The sequence below is a fragment of the Anomaloglossus baeobatrachus genome, chromosome 5 (genome assembly GCF_048569485.1).
Source record: "Anomaloglossus baeobatrachus isolate aAnoBae1 chromosome 5, aAnoBae1.hap1, whole genome shotgun sequence".
NCBI lineage: Eukaryota > Metazoa > Chordata > Amphibia > Anura > Aromobatidae > Anomaloglossus > Anomaloglossus baeobatrachus.
In genome coordinates, this window is record NC_134357.1 from 74,322,737 (window position 1) to 74,337,917 (window position 15,181).

The 15,181-nt window shown below is 42.8% G+C and overlaps 1 protein-coding gene across 2 annotated transcripts in view; it reads left to right on the forward strand.

Annotated features, from left to right (window-relative positions):
• PDZD7 (PDZ domain containing 7) overlaps nt 1-15,181 on the forward strand; it is a 133,776-nt gene that overhangs the window by 59,251 nt on the left and 59,344 nt on the right. The window contains exons 9-11 of one of the 2 annotated variants that reach the window (XM_075352312.1): nt 1,044-1,235; nt 6,865-6,906; nt 12,303-12,466. In XM_075352312.1, coding sequence (XP_075208427.1) covers nt 1,044-1,235; nt 6,865-6,906; nt 12,303-12,466 — 398 coding nt within the window. The remainder of the gene's footprint in view (nt 1-1,043; nt 1,236-6,864; nt 6,907-12,302; nt 12,467-15,181) is intronic. The other variant, XM_075352313.1, reaches the window with a different exon arrangement.

The following is a 15,181-nucleotide window of genomic DNA, read 5'->3' on the forward strand; positions in this document are numbered from 1 at the left end:
TGTAATTTACCAAACACATAAAACACATTTAATACAGTACATTGCATTGCAAAACATCACATTTTCCTCAAGATGGGTGCAGGCAGCACTTCCACTTCCACTTCCTTACACCATAGTCCAGCCCACACACAGACCACGATCCAATTGGGACCCTCCACTTCGGGTGCGGTTTACATTCACTCGCCTCTATTGGCCCAGACCAGCCTTAATTTGAACGGGTTGTATCGGAAAAATCGAGACTGTCTCGGCAAGTTTGAGACATTTGATAAGTATGCAATAATGGTGCTACCCAGCTGCTCTGCCTTGGCAAACCTATGTCAATAAAATAAGTGTGTACATATGTGCACATAGAGAGGGCTATCAATCACCTAGAGGGGGGCAGTGGATGCTCTGGATTAGTCTCGTCTCTCCTAGTGGTTCTGTCTAACTTTTCAAACTGGTTTTTTTTTTAAACCCCTCTATGTTACATAGAAATACATACTTGACTGCAATAACGCAGAATCATGATTCGGACAGCGTAAAACCAGTGACAGGTTCTCTTTCAGTAATCTTTTTTGTCTATGTATCCACTAAATTTATCTAAATGGGCACATAATGTTTGATCAATTAGTGCAAAATAAAAAATGCCTATTTTTGTGCTCTTTTAGTCTTTTGGGGTTTTTTTTACTCCTTTTTAGAGTAAAAGGATAATCTTCCCAGTAAGCTTTAGAACTCTGCACGTTAGACTTCATCATAGGCAAAAAATAAATAACAATTTTCTACTCTTTTAGAATATTAAATATCTCTGCCCAAAAATGTTACAAAAAGTCCTAAATGATAAATTAGGATCTAGATAAACGTAACCGCAACCATAATGCTGAACCAAAAAGAAAAAAACAGATATGGCAGAGTAAAGCGTTAAAGTTAAAAAAGGGCGTAAATGAAATAATGAATAAGGTGCATATACAAAAAAGGCAACATTAGAACTATTTTTATTTCAGAATAAAAATGCAAAAATCATGCTGAAGTCTTCATTCATTCGTTATTCTTACTAATTTTTGCAGAGGCCAGAAAGAAAAAGAAAAAAGAGAAGCGTTCCACTCCTGAAAGTCCAGGCCTACAACGGTCGAAAACGTTCATGAACCTATTTTTTAAGGGTGGACTTGGAAAACAAAATGGAACCAGCAGTAAAGAGAGTTCTACACCGGATTCTAAGAGAAGAAGCAAGTCCCCATCACATGGCGATTCAGAGAAAGGTATTACTACTGAGTGTTGTTTCATTTCATTGTCCACAAGTTTATCCTTCTAAATTACCATTATTATGTGCTATATTGACATAAAACAGTTCTCATGAGGAGATATCCGGAATCAACAGATTTAAAATAAAAAAAAAATATTTCAGATATCTGACCGGACGCCGATCCCCATATAAGTCTATGAGGACCTGAATCAAGCTCTTTAAAATGATGGTAAAAGTGATAGGGGGATTATAGCAGGCGCATTATACTTACCAGACTCCCGCGCTGCGTTAACACTACTTCCTGGGCCACTCATTAACCTCAGACATATGCACTGCTTCCCCCGCCTACCAGCAGTCCCAGCGCCTGTAATTGGTTGCAGTCAGACCGTGCCTCCACCCTGTGTGTCAGCATGTCTGACTGCTTGCAATTGCACACACTGTCTGTGTATGTGTAGTGGTGTGAAAATAAATTAAAAAACTGGCTTAGTGTCCCCCGATATTATGGTACCCAACACGGATAAAGCATACGGCTACAGCCTGAAGTCCCCAGCCATGTGCCTATCTTGGCTGTGTGTCAAAATAAGAGGGGCCCCATGTGGCTTTTTTTTTTTTAATTATTTAAATAAATAATTAAAAAAAAAACCAATTTTGATACCCAGCCATGGTAAAGCCAACAGCTAGTGGCTGGTGTTGTCAGGCTGCAGATTCCCATGGTTATTGGACCACCCGAGCCTAAAAATTGCAGCGTGCAGCCGCCCAGGATTGTTGCATCCATTAGATGTGACAATCCTGGCACTTTACCCAGCTCATCCCAATTGCCCTGGTTGCTGTTTCATCCCATTTCTCTACCATTGCAGCTTTTCTCATTTCAGCAGATTATCATAGTAATGAATAAATGAGGCGGTTGACTATTAATTTAAATGGTTGATGGAGATAAACAAATTAAATTTACTAAAATATTACAAAAATCCACATTCTGGAGAATGCAGATTTTTTAAGTAGATCCTTTTGAATTGAGCAAAATGGCAGCAGAAAAAGGTTGCAAAGAAAGAATGAAAAACTTCTCTCACAGCTGTCCTCTCCACTGCTCAGTGTCTGCTGTTAGGTACTCCACACCTCCAATCCGGGGTTCACTCTAAGCTGGGATATTCACCTTCAGGCAGGCCTCGCAAGGTCACTGCCCATGCCTGGGGCCTGCTCACAGCTGGAAGTCACGGCCTAGAATGAACACCAGGCCGGAGATGTGGCGCAGTGGAATCTCGGAGAACCAGGCAGCGGGCAGGGAGTAACAGAAGGCTTGGACATGTGAGTTAGGTATTTTTTTTTTACACTTATGCGCTAGGAAGAGACTCCTGAGCATAATATGGGACATTCAATTAGCAGAAAATACCTGGAAAATCTGCACAATTTGGCAAGTTTGAATTTTTTCAGATTTACTCATCTCTAGTTGACACAGAAGTGGATTGGCTTAGCTCGTAAAATTAGGAATCAGCCAGGACCCTTCACTCACCTCCTAACAACATAGAAATGTTCTCCAGTGTCAACCATAAAACCTGGAATGGAGCAACGACCAGAAGATAAAGGACCTGGGCCAATATAACTGTTAGATTTGGATCTTTTACTTTGATCGCCTGGAAAACTCCCTTTAATTTAAAAAGTTTTAATAGTGGATAAATTATGGAAAACCCAAAATAAAATATTGGGAAATTCATCCCTTCTACATCCATATTTACATGTTACTTTGTGAATATAATCAGTTTTGTTGATTTGAGGAATATATCTGTTTGTACGTTGTTTTCCGGCAGCAGTCTAGGCACACATTATTGTCACTGTGACACCTTTCTCGGAGGAAAGCCTGTCACCGCTAAGAAGGATTTAGTGACCAATCCAATTTATTCTTCTTGTAATCTGATCCTATATTTGAATGGTCCCCAAATCCAGTTGGGATTACCTTATTACCTTTAGTGAACTTGAGCTTCGTAAAGAAATCACCTATTGCTTCAGATTGTATAGCATTTTGACTCTAAAAAAGGTGTAAAAGGCTTTTCCAGAATTTTATAACACTAGGCCATCCGTGTGTGAACTGTTGTAATCCACCCGGTGTACCCTGTAGCACAGTATTTGACACAATACTGCTCTCAATGGTTGTGTGTGGTATTGCAACTTGTGTCCTATGTATAGGTAATATCTTGTACTATCGTGAACACCTCTAAGGCCGCTCTCACATCAGTGGTATTTTGCCAGAAAGCCGGATCCGGCACAAATGCATTCAGTTCTATTCATTCACTATGGTATCGCGGCAAGATGCGGTCACGTGCGACACACATGACTGCATGTGACCGCATCTTGCCGCGATACCATTGTAAATGAATGGAGCTGAAACGCATTTGTGCCGGATGCGACTTTCCGGCGAAATACCACTGATGTGAAGCGAGCCTAACAGAAGCCATGTACATCCACCACTGACTCAAATTGTAATACACTGTCATGGCTGAAAGAAGTGTTGGCACCCTTGAAATTGTTCCAGAAAATGAAGAATTTCCCCTAAAAAATTATTGCAATTACAAGTTTTGTCATACACGTTTTTTTCCTTTATGTATATTGGAACAACCAAAAAAAATTCACACAACTCCAAAAATGGCCGGACAAAATAGTTGGCACCCTCAACTCTTTATTTGGCTGCACACCCTTTGGAATAAACAACACGAATCAATCGCTTCCTATAACCAGCCACAAGCTTCTTACACCTCTCACCTGGAGTTTTGGACTCTTCTCTGTAAGCTGCTCCATGTTTCTCATATTTGAAGGCGTCTTCTCCCAACAGCAATTTCAAGATCTCTCCACCGGTGTCAATGGGATTTAGATCATTGCTGCCACTTCAGACCTCTACAGCGCTTTGTTTCCATCTGTTTCTGGGGCTTCTTTAAGTATTCTTGGAGTCATTGCTCTGCTATAAAGCTCATTTCCCAGGATGCAAACCCAGCTTTCTGACACTGGGCACTACATTGTGACCAAAAATTATTTGGCAAACCTTCAGATTTCATAACGCCTTGCACACAATGAAGACACCCAGTGCCAGAGGCAGCAAAATAACCCCAAAAAATCTTTGAGCCTCCACCACATTTGACTGTAGGTACTGTTTCTTTTCATTGTAATCCCCATTCAGTTTTCAGTAAACGTTAGAATGATGTGCTTTAACAAAAAGTTCTATCTTGGTCTCATCTGTCTACAAGAAACTTTATCAGAAGGATGTTCGCTTACTCACATAAATTTTGGCAAGCGGCAGTCTAGCTTTTTTATGTCTCTGTGAAACCAGTAAGTTCCCCCTGGGTCTCCTGCCATAGCGTTTCATTTAATTCAAATATGGACAGATAGTTTGTGCTGACAGTAAAGCAGTCTGAGCCTGCAGGACAGCTTGAATTTCTTTGGAACTTGATTGGGGCTCCTTATCCACCATTCAAACTATCCTGCGTTGCAAACTTTTTATTATGTTGTGCCCCGTGGACAAAGGAACATCGAGATCTCTGGAAATGGACTTGTAACCTTGATATTGTTGATATTTTTCAACAAGTTCGGTTCTCCAGTCCTTACACCGTTCTCTTCCCCTCTTTCTGTTCTCCATGTTTAGTGTAGCAACATAGACACCCAATGTAAAGATTGAGTCAACTTCTTCCCTTTTTATCTGATTTCAAGTGTGATTTTCATATTGCCCACACCTGTTACTTGCCAAATGTGAATTTGAACAACCATAATTTGAAACAAAATTGTTTACCCACAATGTTGAAAAGTGCCAACAATTTTGTCCTGCCCATTTTTGGAGTTTTGTGTGAAATTATGTCAAATTTGCTCTTTATTCAGTTTTTTTGTGTTGTTCAAATACACACTAAGGAAATAAACCTGTGTATTAACAAAACATGGGTGATTGCAATAATTTTCTGGGAGAAATACTTCATTTCCTGGAACAATTTCAAGGGTGCCAACACCTTTGGCCATGGCTAATATAGAGAGAGAGATAGAGAGAAAGTAGATAGTGTTGAGCGAGTAGTTAGCGAGTACTGTCCGCTACTTGCATATTCGTTACGAGTAGCAGGTGCAATGTAAGTCAATGGGAAATACTCGATAAGTAGTGCGTAACCCGAAAGCCGTATTTTTCGTGCGAGTAGCGAATAGTAAGGCTTTCGGGTTACTCGCTACTTAGCGAGTATTTCACATTGGCTTATATTGTGCCCGCTACTCGTAACGAATATGCGAGTAACGGATAGTACTCACTAACAGCATAGCGAGTACGAATAGTTAACTTCTCGCTCAAGACTACTTATTGGCCCTACTTATGCCAAAAAACCCACTTTGATATATGCTGGGAGCTTGGTGGCCTTTGAATACGCTTACAAATTAAGTTGCACAGTGCCATTTGGAACTGGATCATTCCATTCCAATGATGCCAGTATACGGTATATACACTCTTCAACATTGAAACTGTAACATGACAAAGGAAAAGTCATGGAATTATTGAAATAACAGCATGAATAGACACATGTTAATGATATGTAAATGATGAAAAAATGGAAACAAAATTTTCAACCTATCTTGATTTATTTAGTAACTGAACCTCTTGCACTTACATGCCTTGTCTACTATCTTATTAGTGAGGTTATTAATGGTCATCTGAGGATTGTTTTGCTGTTCTGCTGTGCTTGGGTAAATCATCAAGATCTGCTGCTGGCAGTTGCCTTTGTAATTTTCAAGCAATGACGACCCAGTTGTGCACAATGGGAGACAAGTCGCTGACACTTAATACTGAATAAATTGAAATGTTTTATTTTATTTCTTACATTTTCATAATTTGCATATCACTAACATGTCTATGCATTCTGTAATTTCCATATTTCATTAACTTTTCCTTCTTGGTATTGCAATTTCAATGTTGAGGATAGTAAATGAGGCAGCAATGTAATCGCTCTTAGGCCACGTTCACACGTTCAGTACTTGGTCAGTATTGTACATGAGTGTTTGGGAACCAAAATCGGGAATGGGCTAAAAATACAGAAGTGGGAGTGGGTTTATTCTACTTTTCCACTCATTGTTCCAAACCTGATTTTGCCTTACAAATACTAATGTGAAATACTGACCAAATACTCAACGTGTGAACGTGGCCTCACACCATTTATTGGCTTGTGTAGTCAGACTGTCCATCACCCAAAAAATTAACATAATGCTTGTTTGTCAGGAGACTAGCTCGATCTTGCTCGCATTAAAATCATTGTTATCGGCAGAACAATATCAGCAGCTGTTCTACCAATATCAAGGATACTCCATGGGCACAGAAGGATCGGATTAGCAATTATTATGCACATAGAATTCTTGTCGTCTGATTGTCTTCTTTATGACCAATTGGCAACAGAAAAGATGACAATCTGAATAGACCCTTATCCCTGTGACTCTTCTTTTAGTTGTTTGTCTTCACGGCTGTTAGAATTTAAGAAATATATATATTAATTATTAATTTATAATAACTCAATAGATGAAATATAAGATATTGAATCTTGACAACCAATGTACCGATTGCCATCCTTTACCGATGGGTTCCAGTAAGTGGTTTGTTGTCTCCGTGGCTGTAATATTGTTTTTTTTATTTTTTTTTCTAGTTAATATTGTTCAGAAATTTATGATCAGGAGCCTGAAGAAGGGTAAATCCTAATGTAATGTTTGCAGAAGGTTTGTGGTGATCCTGCCGCCATCATATAAAGATGCAGATATCTTCTTAACAACTTAGTCTCTGATAAATGATGGAAATTTTTGATTATCAGCAGATTTATGAGAGTGAATCATTTCTTCACTGTAGTCTATAGGCCAGCAAATCAGCTAGCCATCTACTTGGTGTGTGTTCGGGCAGCCTTGCCTAGAATATCCTTTGTTAACCTGAATATCAACAATATGTATTGTTTTTATATTTATGGACACAATGATATAGAAGTGTTCCTTCTTCATGGTGATGCATCTTTGTATGTGTTGGGGCAGTTATGAGCGTGCTTTTCTGTATTCTTATTCATCCATAAAAACTAAAACCTGTTCTGCGACGTAATACAGGGAATATGCTTTAATCTGGCATCAAGAGGTCCCTGTCCAAAATCCGAATATCAGATATTCCACACAATCTAAAAGTTAAATTACATAGTCTATGACCAAGTTCTACAAAAACTCCTTGCAATTCATAAACGAGTTATGTCACAAATTACTTCCTTTATAAAAAGTAACACAAACATTTGATAGTTTCAAATCATACCCGGTGGGACAGAACTCTTTATGGTTGCTCAATGTGCTTGAAGGCTGTAGAATTGTAGCTGTATGTCCAATTCGAAGCAGTACTAAGTCCAGCGGACCATCCTATAGTTCATATTTGACAAGTCTACGAAGAACCAGGTTCCATCTAGAATGACCCTGGGTATGTCTGCCAATCTTGTCTTATTTTGCATCACCAGCCACTCGCTATGGATATGCTAAGTATCTATCGGCCTTCATGACTGCTCGGCCACCCACTACCTTTCAAAGAATTCACTCCCAATTACCGAAGACTGCAAGTCACTGAATAGTCTACGTAGTCTCCGTTGTAGTGCTTATTAACAGGGGTTTTACACCTCATCCACCTCTGGAGACATATAATTGGCTTAAATTTTTGTAATTGGGGCTATTAAGTTTTGCAATTCAGCTTTATAAAAAGATGTTTGCCCCTTTTTGCTTTTAGAGGATCTTTGGTTCCCTTGCCCAAAAAAATCATTTGAGAGGAGCTCAGAAAAGTTAGATAAAAGAGTTGCAAGTTTTGTCATTGGACTGTCAGAATGAATTAATGAGTAAACAGTGCAATACAGGAGCCATAGATAGAAAATGGTGCTAAATTAGTAATAAAACCCAAATACAAGAAAACCCCAAAGTGCAAAAGACCACTCAACGTTTGCTTGTAACAGCATCAAAATAGTAGTACCGTTATAACAGTACTCTCGAATAGTGACCATAGACGCTGAGATCAGCAATAGAATTGCTAAAGACAGTGCCACGTTTGGGAGACTCTATTAGAATGTCCGGGTGCAGAGGGGACTTTGTCGTACCACCAAGCTAAAGATTGTGGTCCTTACCACACTTCTCTATGCCAGCGAAACCTGGACTGTCTACAAACAGCATTCCAAATAGCTCAATCACTTTCATATGAGCTGGGTCTGCATACTTTGCCACTTCTTCTCCACAGAAGGTGGCAAGACAATGTGCCAAACACAGCAATCCTGGAACAAATCAGTAAAAGCTAAAAGCTCAGGGGGCAGAAGAAACAATATAAAGACTGCCTTAAAGCATCCCACAAAACTCTGGGAGCTGACATCAATGATTGGCAGGAGCATGCACTGGAACATCTCGCTTTGCGAGGTGATATCAAGTCAGAAGTTTGTGCAGCTGAAGACAGGAGAATCTTTGAGGCAAATTAAAAGCAAGTTATGCCCTAGTTCCCACTGGGTTGTTACTGATCTTCTGGACCCGTGAGCTCCAGCACAACCCAGCCCAACACCACAATAGAGTCTCTGACACTCACCGTACTATACAGCGTGTCCACGTCTCCTTCCCTCACATATCAGGGACTCCAAGGGGTCGGACCACTAAGGCAAGAAAGGAGCAGTAGGCTCCCAGTCAATTCCAGGTGAAGGTCTTTTCTCCCTGTAGGGGAGGAGGGTTGGGAATTTGCCATAGCACAAGCGAAGAGCCATATGCTCGCAGTCGCTAGAAGGGTTCCCTCCTGGGAAAGTTGACCACTGTCAATCACAAGTGATGATAATTTGAAATCTTGCCGGTTAGTGGGAATTGCCATCTGTCCATAACCCTGTCTGAAGTTGTTCAGGAAACAGCCACTTACCCTAGAGACTAGCTCCTCCTATTGTGGGCTAGTTCCAGTTCTTACCTATCTCCGAGCCTGCATTCTGTTGCTGGGCACAACTCCTTACCAAACATGCTATATAACAGTTCTATACATCTTGCATTTTACATTATATAAGAACACATTATTCTGCATTATACCAATTACAACGTATTTTCAATACACATTATATTACCTTATACTATTATTATACTTTATTAGTATACAGGGAAACATCATAATACAGCACATTACAGTACGTTACAGTTCACACAATATATTAAGTACAAAGACACATGACATTATTCACATTAAAATCCAGCAATGCTGTTGGTGTCTTCAGGAAGGAACTTCCAGTCCACCTCCTTTCACATGCCTTCATCACTGTCATTCTCTTCATGTTGCTGACAGCTCCACATTCAAGCCGGTAGCCATCTAAAGAAAGAAACTATTTGGGCCCAAGCGCAAGCTGCAGTTGAAGGTGCTTCCGGGGGTTCTGCCAAGGATAGCATGAGTAGTCGCACCCCCGACCGACTCCCTCCGTGAAACAGGAATGGGTAGAATACTAACTCGAGCATGGGACCTGATCTCAGATACCGTGTTCTTGTTACCTTCAGTGTAGCTCCTTGTCTCACTAAACCAAAGACAGACTCCCAGTGTTCATTCAACATTTGGTCTTTAATCCCTTGAATTACATCTTCTTTTCCAGAGGAAAGACACAATTTCTTCAACGGGTGAGTCATATATTCCCTCCCGATTCCCACTACTACGGCTGCCAGAGACCCCCACCGGTTTCATGGATTACCGGCCCTTCTCCCTGTGGGTTTGGACATTTCGTCCATGCTGATCCCAAGTTCAGGAGTCCCTCAACAAACACTACATGATGGCAGTCCCTAGGACTTAGCCCCACGCTTTCTGCGTCCGTGCTTTCCACGCCAGTCCACAAGCCACAGGAACAGCCTTCTATTTCCTCAGGAACCGATGTCTCTCCCATAAAGTTTGCACAGCCTCACTCTCTCTTGTGTTCTTCACCACTACTCCTAAACTACACCTCCTCCTTTTTCTACTCTATGCGGAGCTCATCCACTTCACCCCAACCGAATTATGGGGGTACTGTGCCACCTTGTGGTGGATGGCAAAACTATACCCCTACCCAGTCAATACATACTGTTAATTATCTGGTACCCTATGTATCCATTACATCAACGAGGCCAGGTCGTCGGGGAGGTTATGGGGCTCCTGCCACCCCACAGTTTTTTGTGCAGTATTGTGGTGATGTTTAGTTGCCACAAACTGCATGCTTTTCCTTCCCCAGCAAAGTCTATGAGATTTCAGAATTGCTGTGCACATGTTGCTTCTTTTTTGGCTGCATTTTTGTGGTAACCACAAAAATGCAGCATGTCAATTCTTCGTATTTTTACCTGCGTTTTTCACCCATTGGTGTTAAAAACGCATGGTCAAAAAACACATCATAAACACACTAAAAACACATGTGTTTTTTTATGTTTTTTGCTGCAAGATGTGTTTTTGTGGCCACAGGGTGCAGTTTTGGGTGAACACAAAATGGAGCGTCCAAACATATCCTTAGGCTGCATGCCCACGATCAGCGTTCACAGCGTTTTGGACGTAGCACATTTTTGCTGCGTCCAAAATGCTGCATTGTACAGTGCATGGGATTTCTCGAAATATGATGCCCACTGTGGTTGTTTTTCTTGCAGCATAAACTGACCTGTGGGGCAGCTTCCCGAGCTACAGCATGTCAATTCTTTGCTGAGGAGACGCAAGTGTTCTTCGCAGTGAAAAAGTCCACAGCTGCCTGAATGCTGTTGATGGGCACGGGCAGCTATGGTCTCCTGTAGAGAGCACTCACAGCCTCGCAGGAGAGGACATGCTGCGTCCAGGATGCAGCATGTCCAGATTGTGGGCACATAGCCTAAGGCGGGCTTTGCACGTTGCGATATCGGTAACAATGTGTTACCGACGCTGCAGCGATAGTCCCCACCCCCGTCGCAGGTACGATATCTTGTGATTGCTGGCGTAGCGAACATTATCGCTACCCCAGCTACACATGCACTCACCTGCCCTGCGACGTCGCTCTGGCCGGCGAACCGCCTCCTTACTAAGGGGGCGGGTCGTGCGGCATCATAGCGACGTCACATGGCAGGCAGCCAATAGAAGCAGAGGGGCGGAGATGAGAGGGGCGTAAACATCCTGCCCACCTCCTTCCTTCCGCATAGCCGGCCGGGACGCAGGTAGGGAATGTTCCTCGCTCCAGCGGCTTCACAGACAGCGATGTGTGCTGCCGCAGGAACGAGGAACAACATCGTACCATTGCAGCAGCGGCATTATGAAAATGTCAGACCCTACACCGATCATACGATAACGACGCTTTTGCGCTCGTTAATCGTATGTAAAAGGCTTTACACACTACGATGTCGACAGCGACGCCGGATGTGCGTCACTTTCGATTTGACCCCACCGACATCGCACCTGCGATATCGTAGTGTGCAAAGCCCGCCTTATTCTTGCTCCCTGATTTCTTCAACAAGAGAAATTGCCTATTGCACCCGCCAGCCAACTGCAATAAGGACATAACCAACATCAGGCACAGTATGTTACAGTACAGCACAACATATACAAACATAACTTACATGACAAACACAGTGCAACATTAAACAGGTTGCCCACCTTTGGGGACATTTTTTATTTTACTTAAATGCATGTATTTGGGACTAAAAATATTTTTTGTAATTGTGTTTCATTGAACATCTTACACTCCTTGCTTTCTGTAGCCTTTGTGTTGCACTGCCAATTCCTGGCTGCAGAATGAGTTAACTGAAGGCTGTCAGTGAGCTCGTTTCTAATGCTCTAATGAGACGGTTTTGTAACTCCTTTATCCGCCTTTTTCTGAGCTCCTCTCAGCTGATTTATGACCCCCGAACCACATCAAACTAGAATTTGCAGGGAAACAAAAGAGCCTGTAAACGCCTAATGGTGCAATATTTTTTTTTAAATCCCATTGCAAAAATGTGATTTTTAAATCCAAATCCAAACCTCAAAATCAGAAAGATGGTAAGAGGTGAGATTTACTTTAAGTTTTAGTATTTCTACTGGAGGTGATGATGCATGTATATATCCTTTAAGCCCCCTGACGTTAACTGACAAAAAGATCCATCTGCTTTGTTCTAGGTAAAGATCGGAGTCGTCCTTTTTTCTTTGGTGCACAGCGGGATCTGAATGCTCTCTACAATGGAGATATGACGATGGAGGATCGATTGGCGGTTACTGAAGACATGGCCCGAAAACTACTCAATGAGGATGAGGTGGTGGCAGTGTTGCGCCATTGTCGAAGGGTAAGCGTGGGATCATATCACCTCTACATCTGGTAATCATTATAAAGGTTGGGGTAGGAGAAAAACTTTTTGTTTTTATCTAGAAAGCAATACAGCATACTTCCAAGTGAAGAAGCTTGCAGACTATTTCTTCACTCACTCCTTGTCTCAGTATTGACCATGCACACAGCCCTATTATGTATGGGGTGATGTAATACTGCACTCATTGAATTTTATGGTTCCATACTTGGCCTCTACATACTTACTGTTGCCTCCATATCGAGAAAAAACAAAAATTGCCTCATTCAAACATTTTGTTTGGGGAGGTCTAAAGTCAAGTTCTTTGTGGTCCCTTGAAGAAGCTCAATATGACTATAAAAGGTTGTGCAACCATATTCCTGGTCGTTTCATAAAGCGTTCTTATCTATGACCTAAATGTGGAGCCAATAAACTGTACAAGAAATTGTATTTTGTTGCTACTATTTGGTAGAAGTCTTTTATATACTTTCTTAGGCCCCCTTCACACGTCCGTGAAAAACACGCACGTGTGTTACGGGCCGTTTTTCGGGTCCGTGTCCCGTTTTTGTGTCCGTTTTTATGGTCCGTGTGGCACCTGTGTGAATTGCGTATGCTAGCCGTGTTTGTGTGCAGAACGTCCGTGTGTGCGTGTGGAATTAACGTGTATGTGTACGTGGAATGTCCGTGTGGAATGTCCGTGTGTGTGATGCACAATGTCGTTTATAAATGTCGGCTGACAGCAGACAGAGTTGCGCGATGAGAATGAACTCGGGTGAACTTCACCCGACTTCATCCTCATACCGCGGCTCTGTCTGTGTCGAGTACTGATTAGCGGTCACCTGTGAAGGATTCACCGGTGACCGCTAATCCCCCGAGTGACTGAAGTTTCCCCCCCTCTCTCATACTCACCGTTCCTCGATCCCCGGCGCAGCGCTGCACGGCATTCACACTGCTGCGGCGGCTTTTACTATTTTGAAAAAGCCGGCCGCTCATTAAACAATCTCCTATTCCCTGCTTTCCCCGCCCACCGGCGCCTATGATTGGTTGCAGTGAGACACGCCCCCACGCTGAGTGACAGGTGTCACACTGCACCCACTCACAGCAGCCGGTGGGCGTGTCTATACTGTGCAGTAAAATAAATAAATAAATAATTAAAAAAAAACGGCGTGCGGTTCCCCCTAATTTTAATGCCAGCCAGATAAAGCCATACGGCTGAAGGCTGGTATTCTCAGGATGGGGAGCTCCACGTTATGGGGAGCCCCCCAGCCTAACAATATCAGTCAGCAGCCGCCCAGAATTGCCGCATACATTATATGCGACAGTTCTGGGGCTGTACCCGGCTCTTCCCGATTTGCCCTGGTGCTTTGGCAAATCAGGGTAATAAGGAGTTATTGGCAGCCCATAGCTGCCAATAAGTCCTAGATTAATCATGTCAGGCGTCTATGAGACACCCTCCATGATTAATCTGTAAATTACAGTAAATAAACACACACACACCAAAAAAAATCCTTTATTAGAAATAAAAAACACACACATATACCCTGGTTCACCACTTTAATCAGCCCCAAAAAGCCCTCCATGTCCGGCGTACTCCAGGATGGTCCAGCGTCGCATCCAGCGCTGCTGCATGGAGGTGACAGGAGCTGCAGAAGACACCGCCGCTCCGGTCACCTCCACGCAGCTAATGAAGACAGCCGTGCGATCAGCTGAGCTGTCACTGAGGTTACCCGCTGTCACTGGATCCAGCAGTGCCGGTGGGCGGGGAAAGCAGGGAATAGGAGATTGTTTAATGAGCGGCCGGCTTTTTCAAAATAGTAAAAGCCGCCGCAGCAGTGTGAATGCCGTGCAGCGCTGCGCCGGAGATCGGGGAACGGTAAGTATGAGAGAGGGGGGGAAACTGACCGACAGACTGTGAGAGAGGGACAGACAGACAGAGAGACCGACAGAGAGACAGAGAGACCGACCGACGGACTCAGGGAGATTGACCGACATACACAGAAATAGAAAGAATAGCCGACATCATTAGAAATAAAAACACCAAACGGACACGGACTATAGGTAGATGCATACGTGTTTACTAACGTGTGTGCACATACCCATAGACTTTCATTGTGTCCAAGTGTGCGTGCTCCGTGCAGATAACGGACATGCATCCGTGCAAAACGCAAACACATACGGATCACGGACACGCACACACGGACATAATGAAATAACGGACGTGTGACCACAATCATAGATTAACATTGGTGCACGTTTGGCCGTGTCTCCGGTATATACGGAAACGGACCAAACACGCACGTGTTTCACGGACGTGTGAAGGGGGCCTTAGGCTGTGTGCGCACGTTGCGTCGTGTCCCTGCAGAAATTTCTGCAGGAATTTGACAGCTCATGTGCGCGTCAAATCGCTGCAGAAACACTGCATAATGAATGCAGTGTTTCTGCAGAAAAAAATCTGATTTCATGCGCTCTGGATGCAGCTTCTCCCATAGACAGGGCGGGACCTGCATCCAAGGCACACGGAATAAGTGACATGTTACTTTTTGGAACGCAGCGATATGGAACAAAATTTTGACATCCAAATCGCTGTGCTCTCAAACGCAACGTGCGCATGGATTATGCACAATCTTCATAGATTGTGCTGGGGACGCAGGACATATGCATTTACGCTGCGGTGCAATATGCAGCGTAAATGCATGAAATTCGGCAACGTGCGCATGA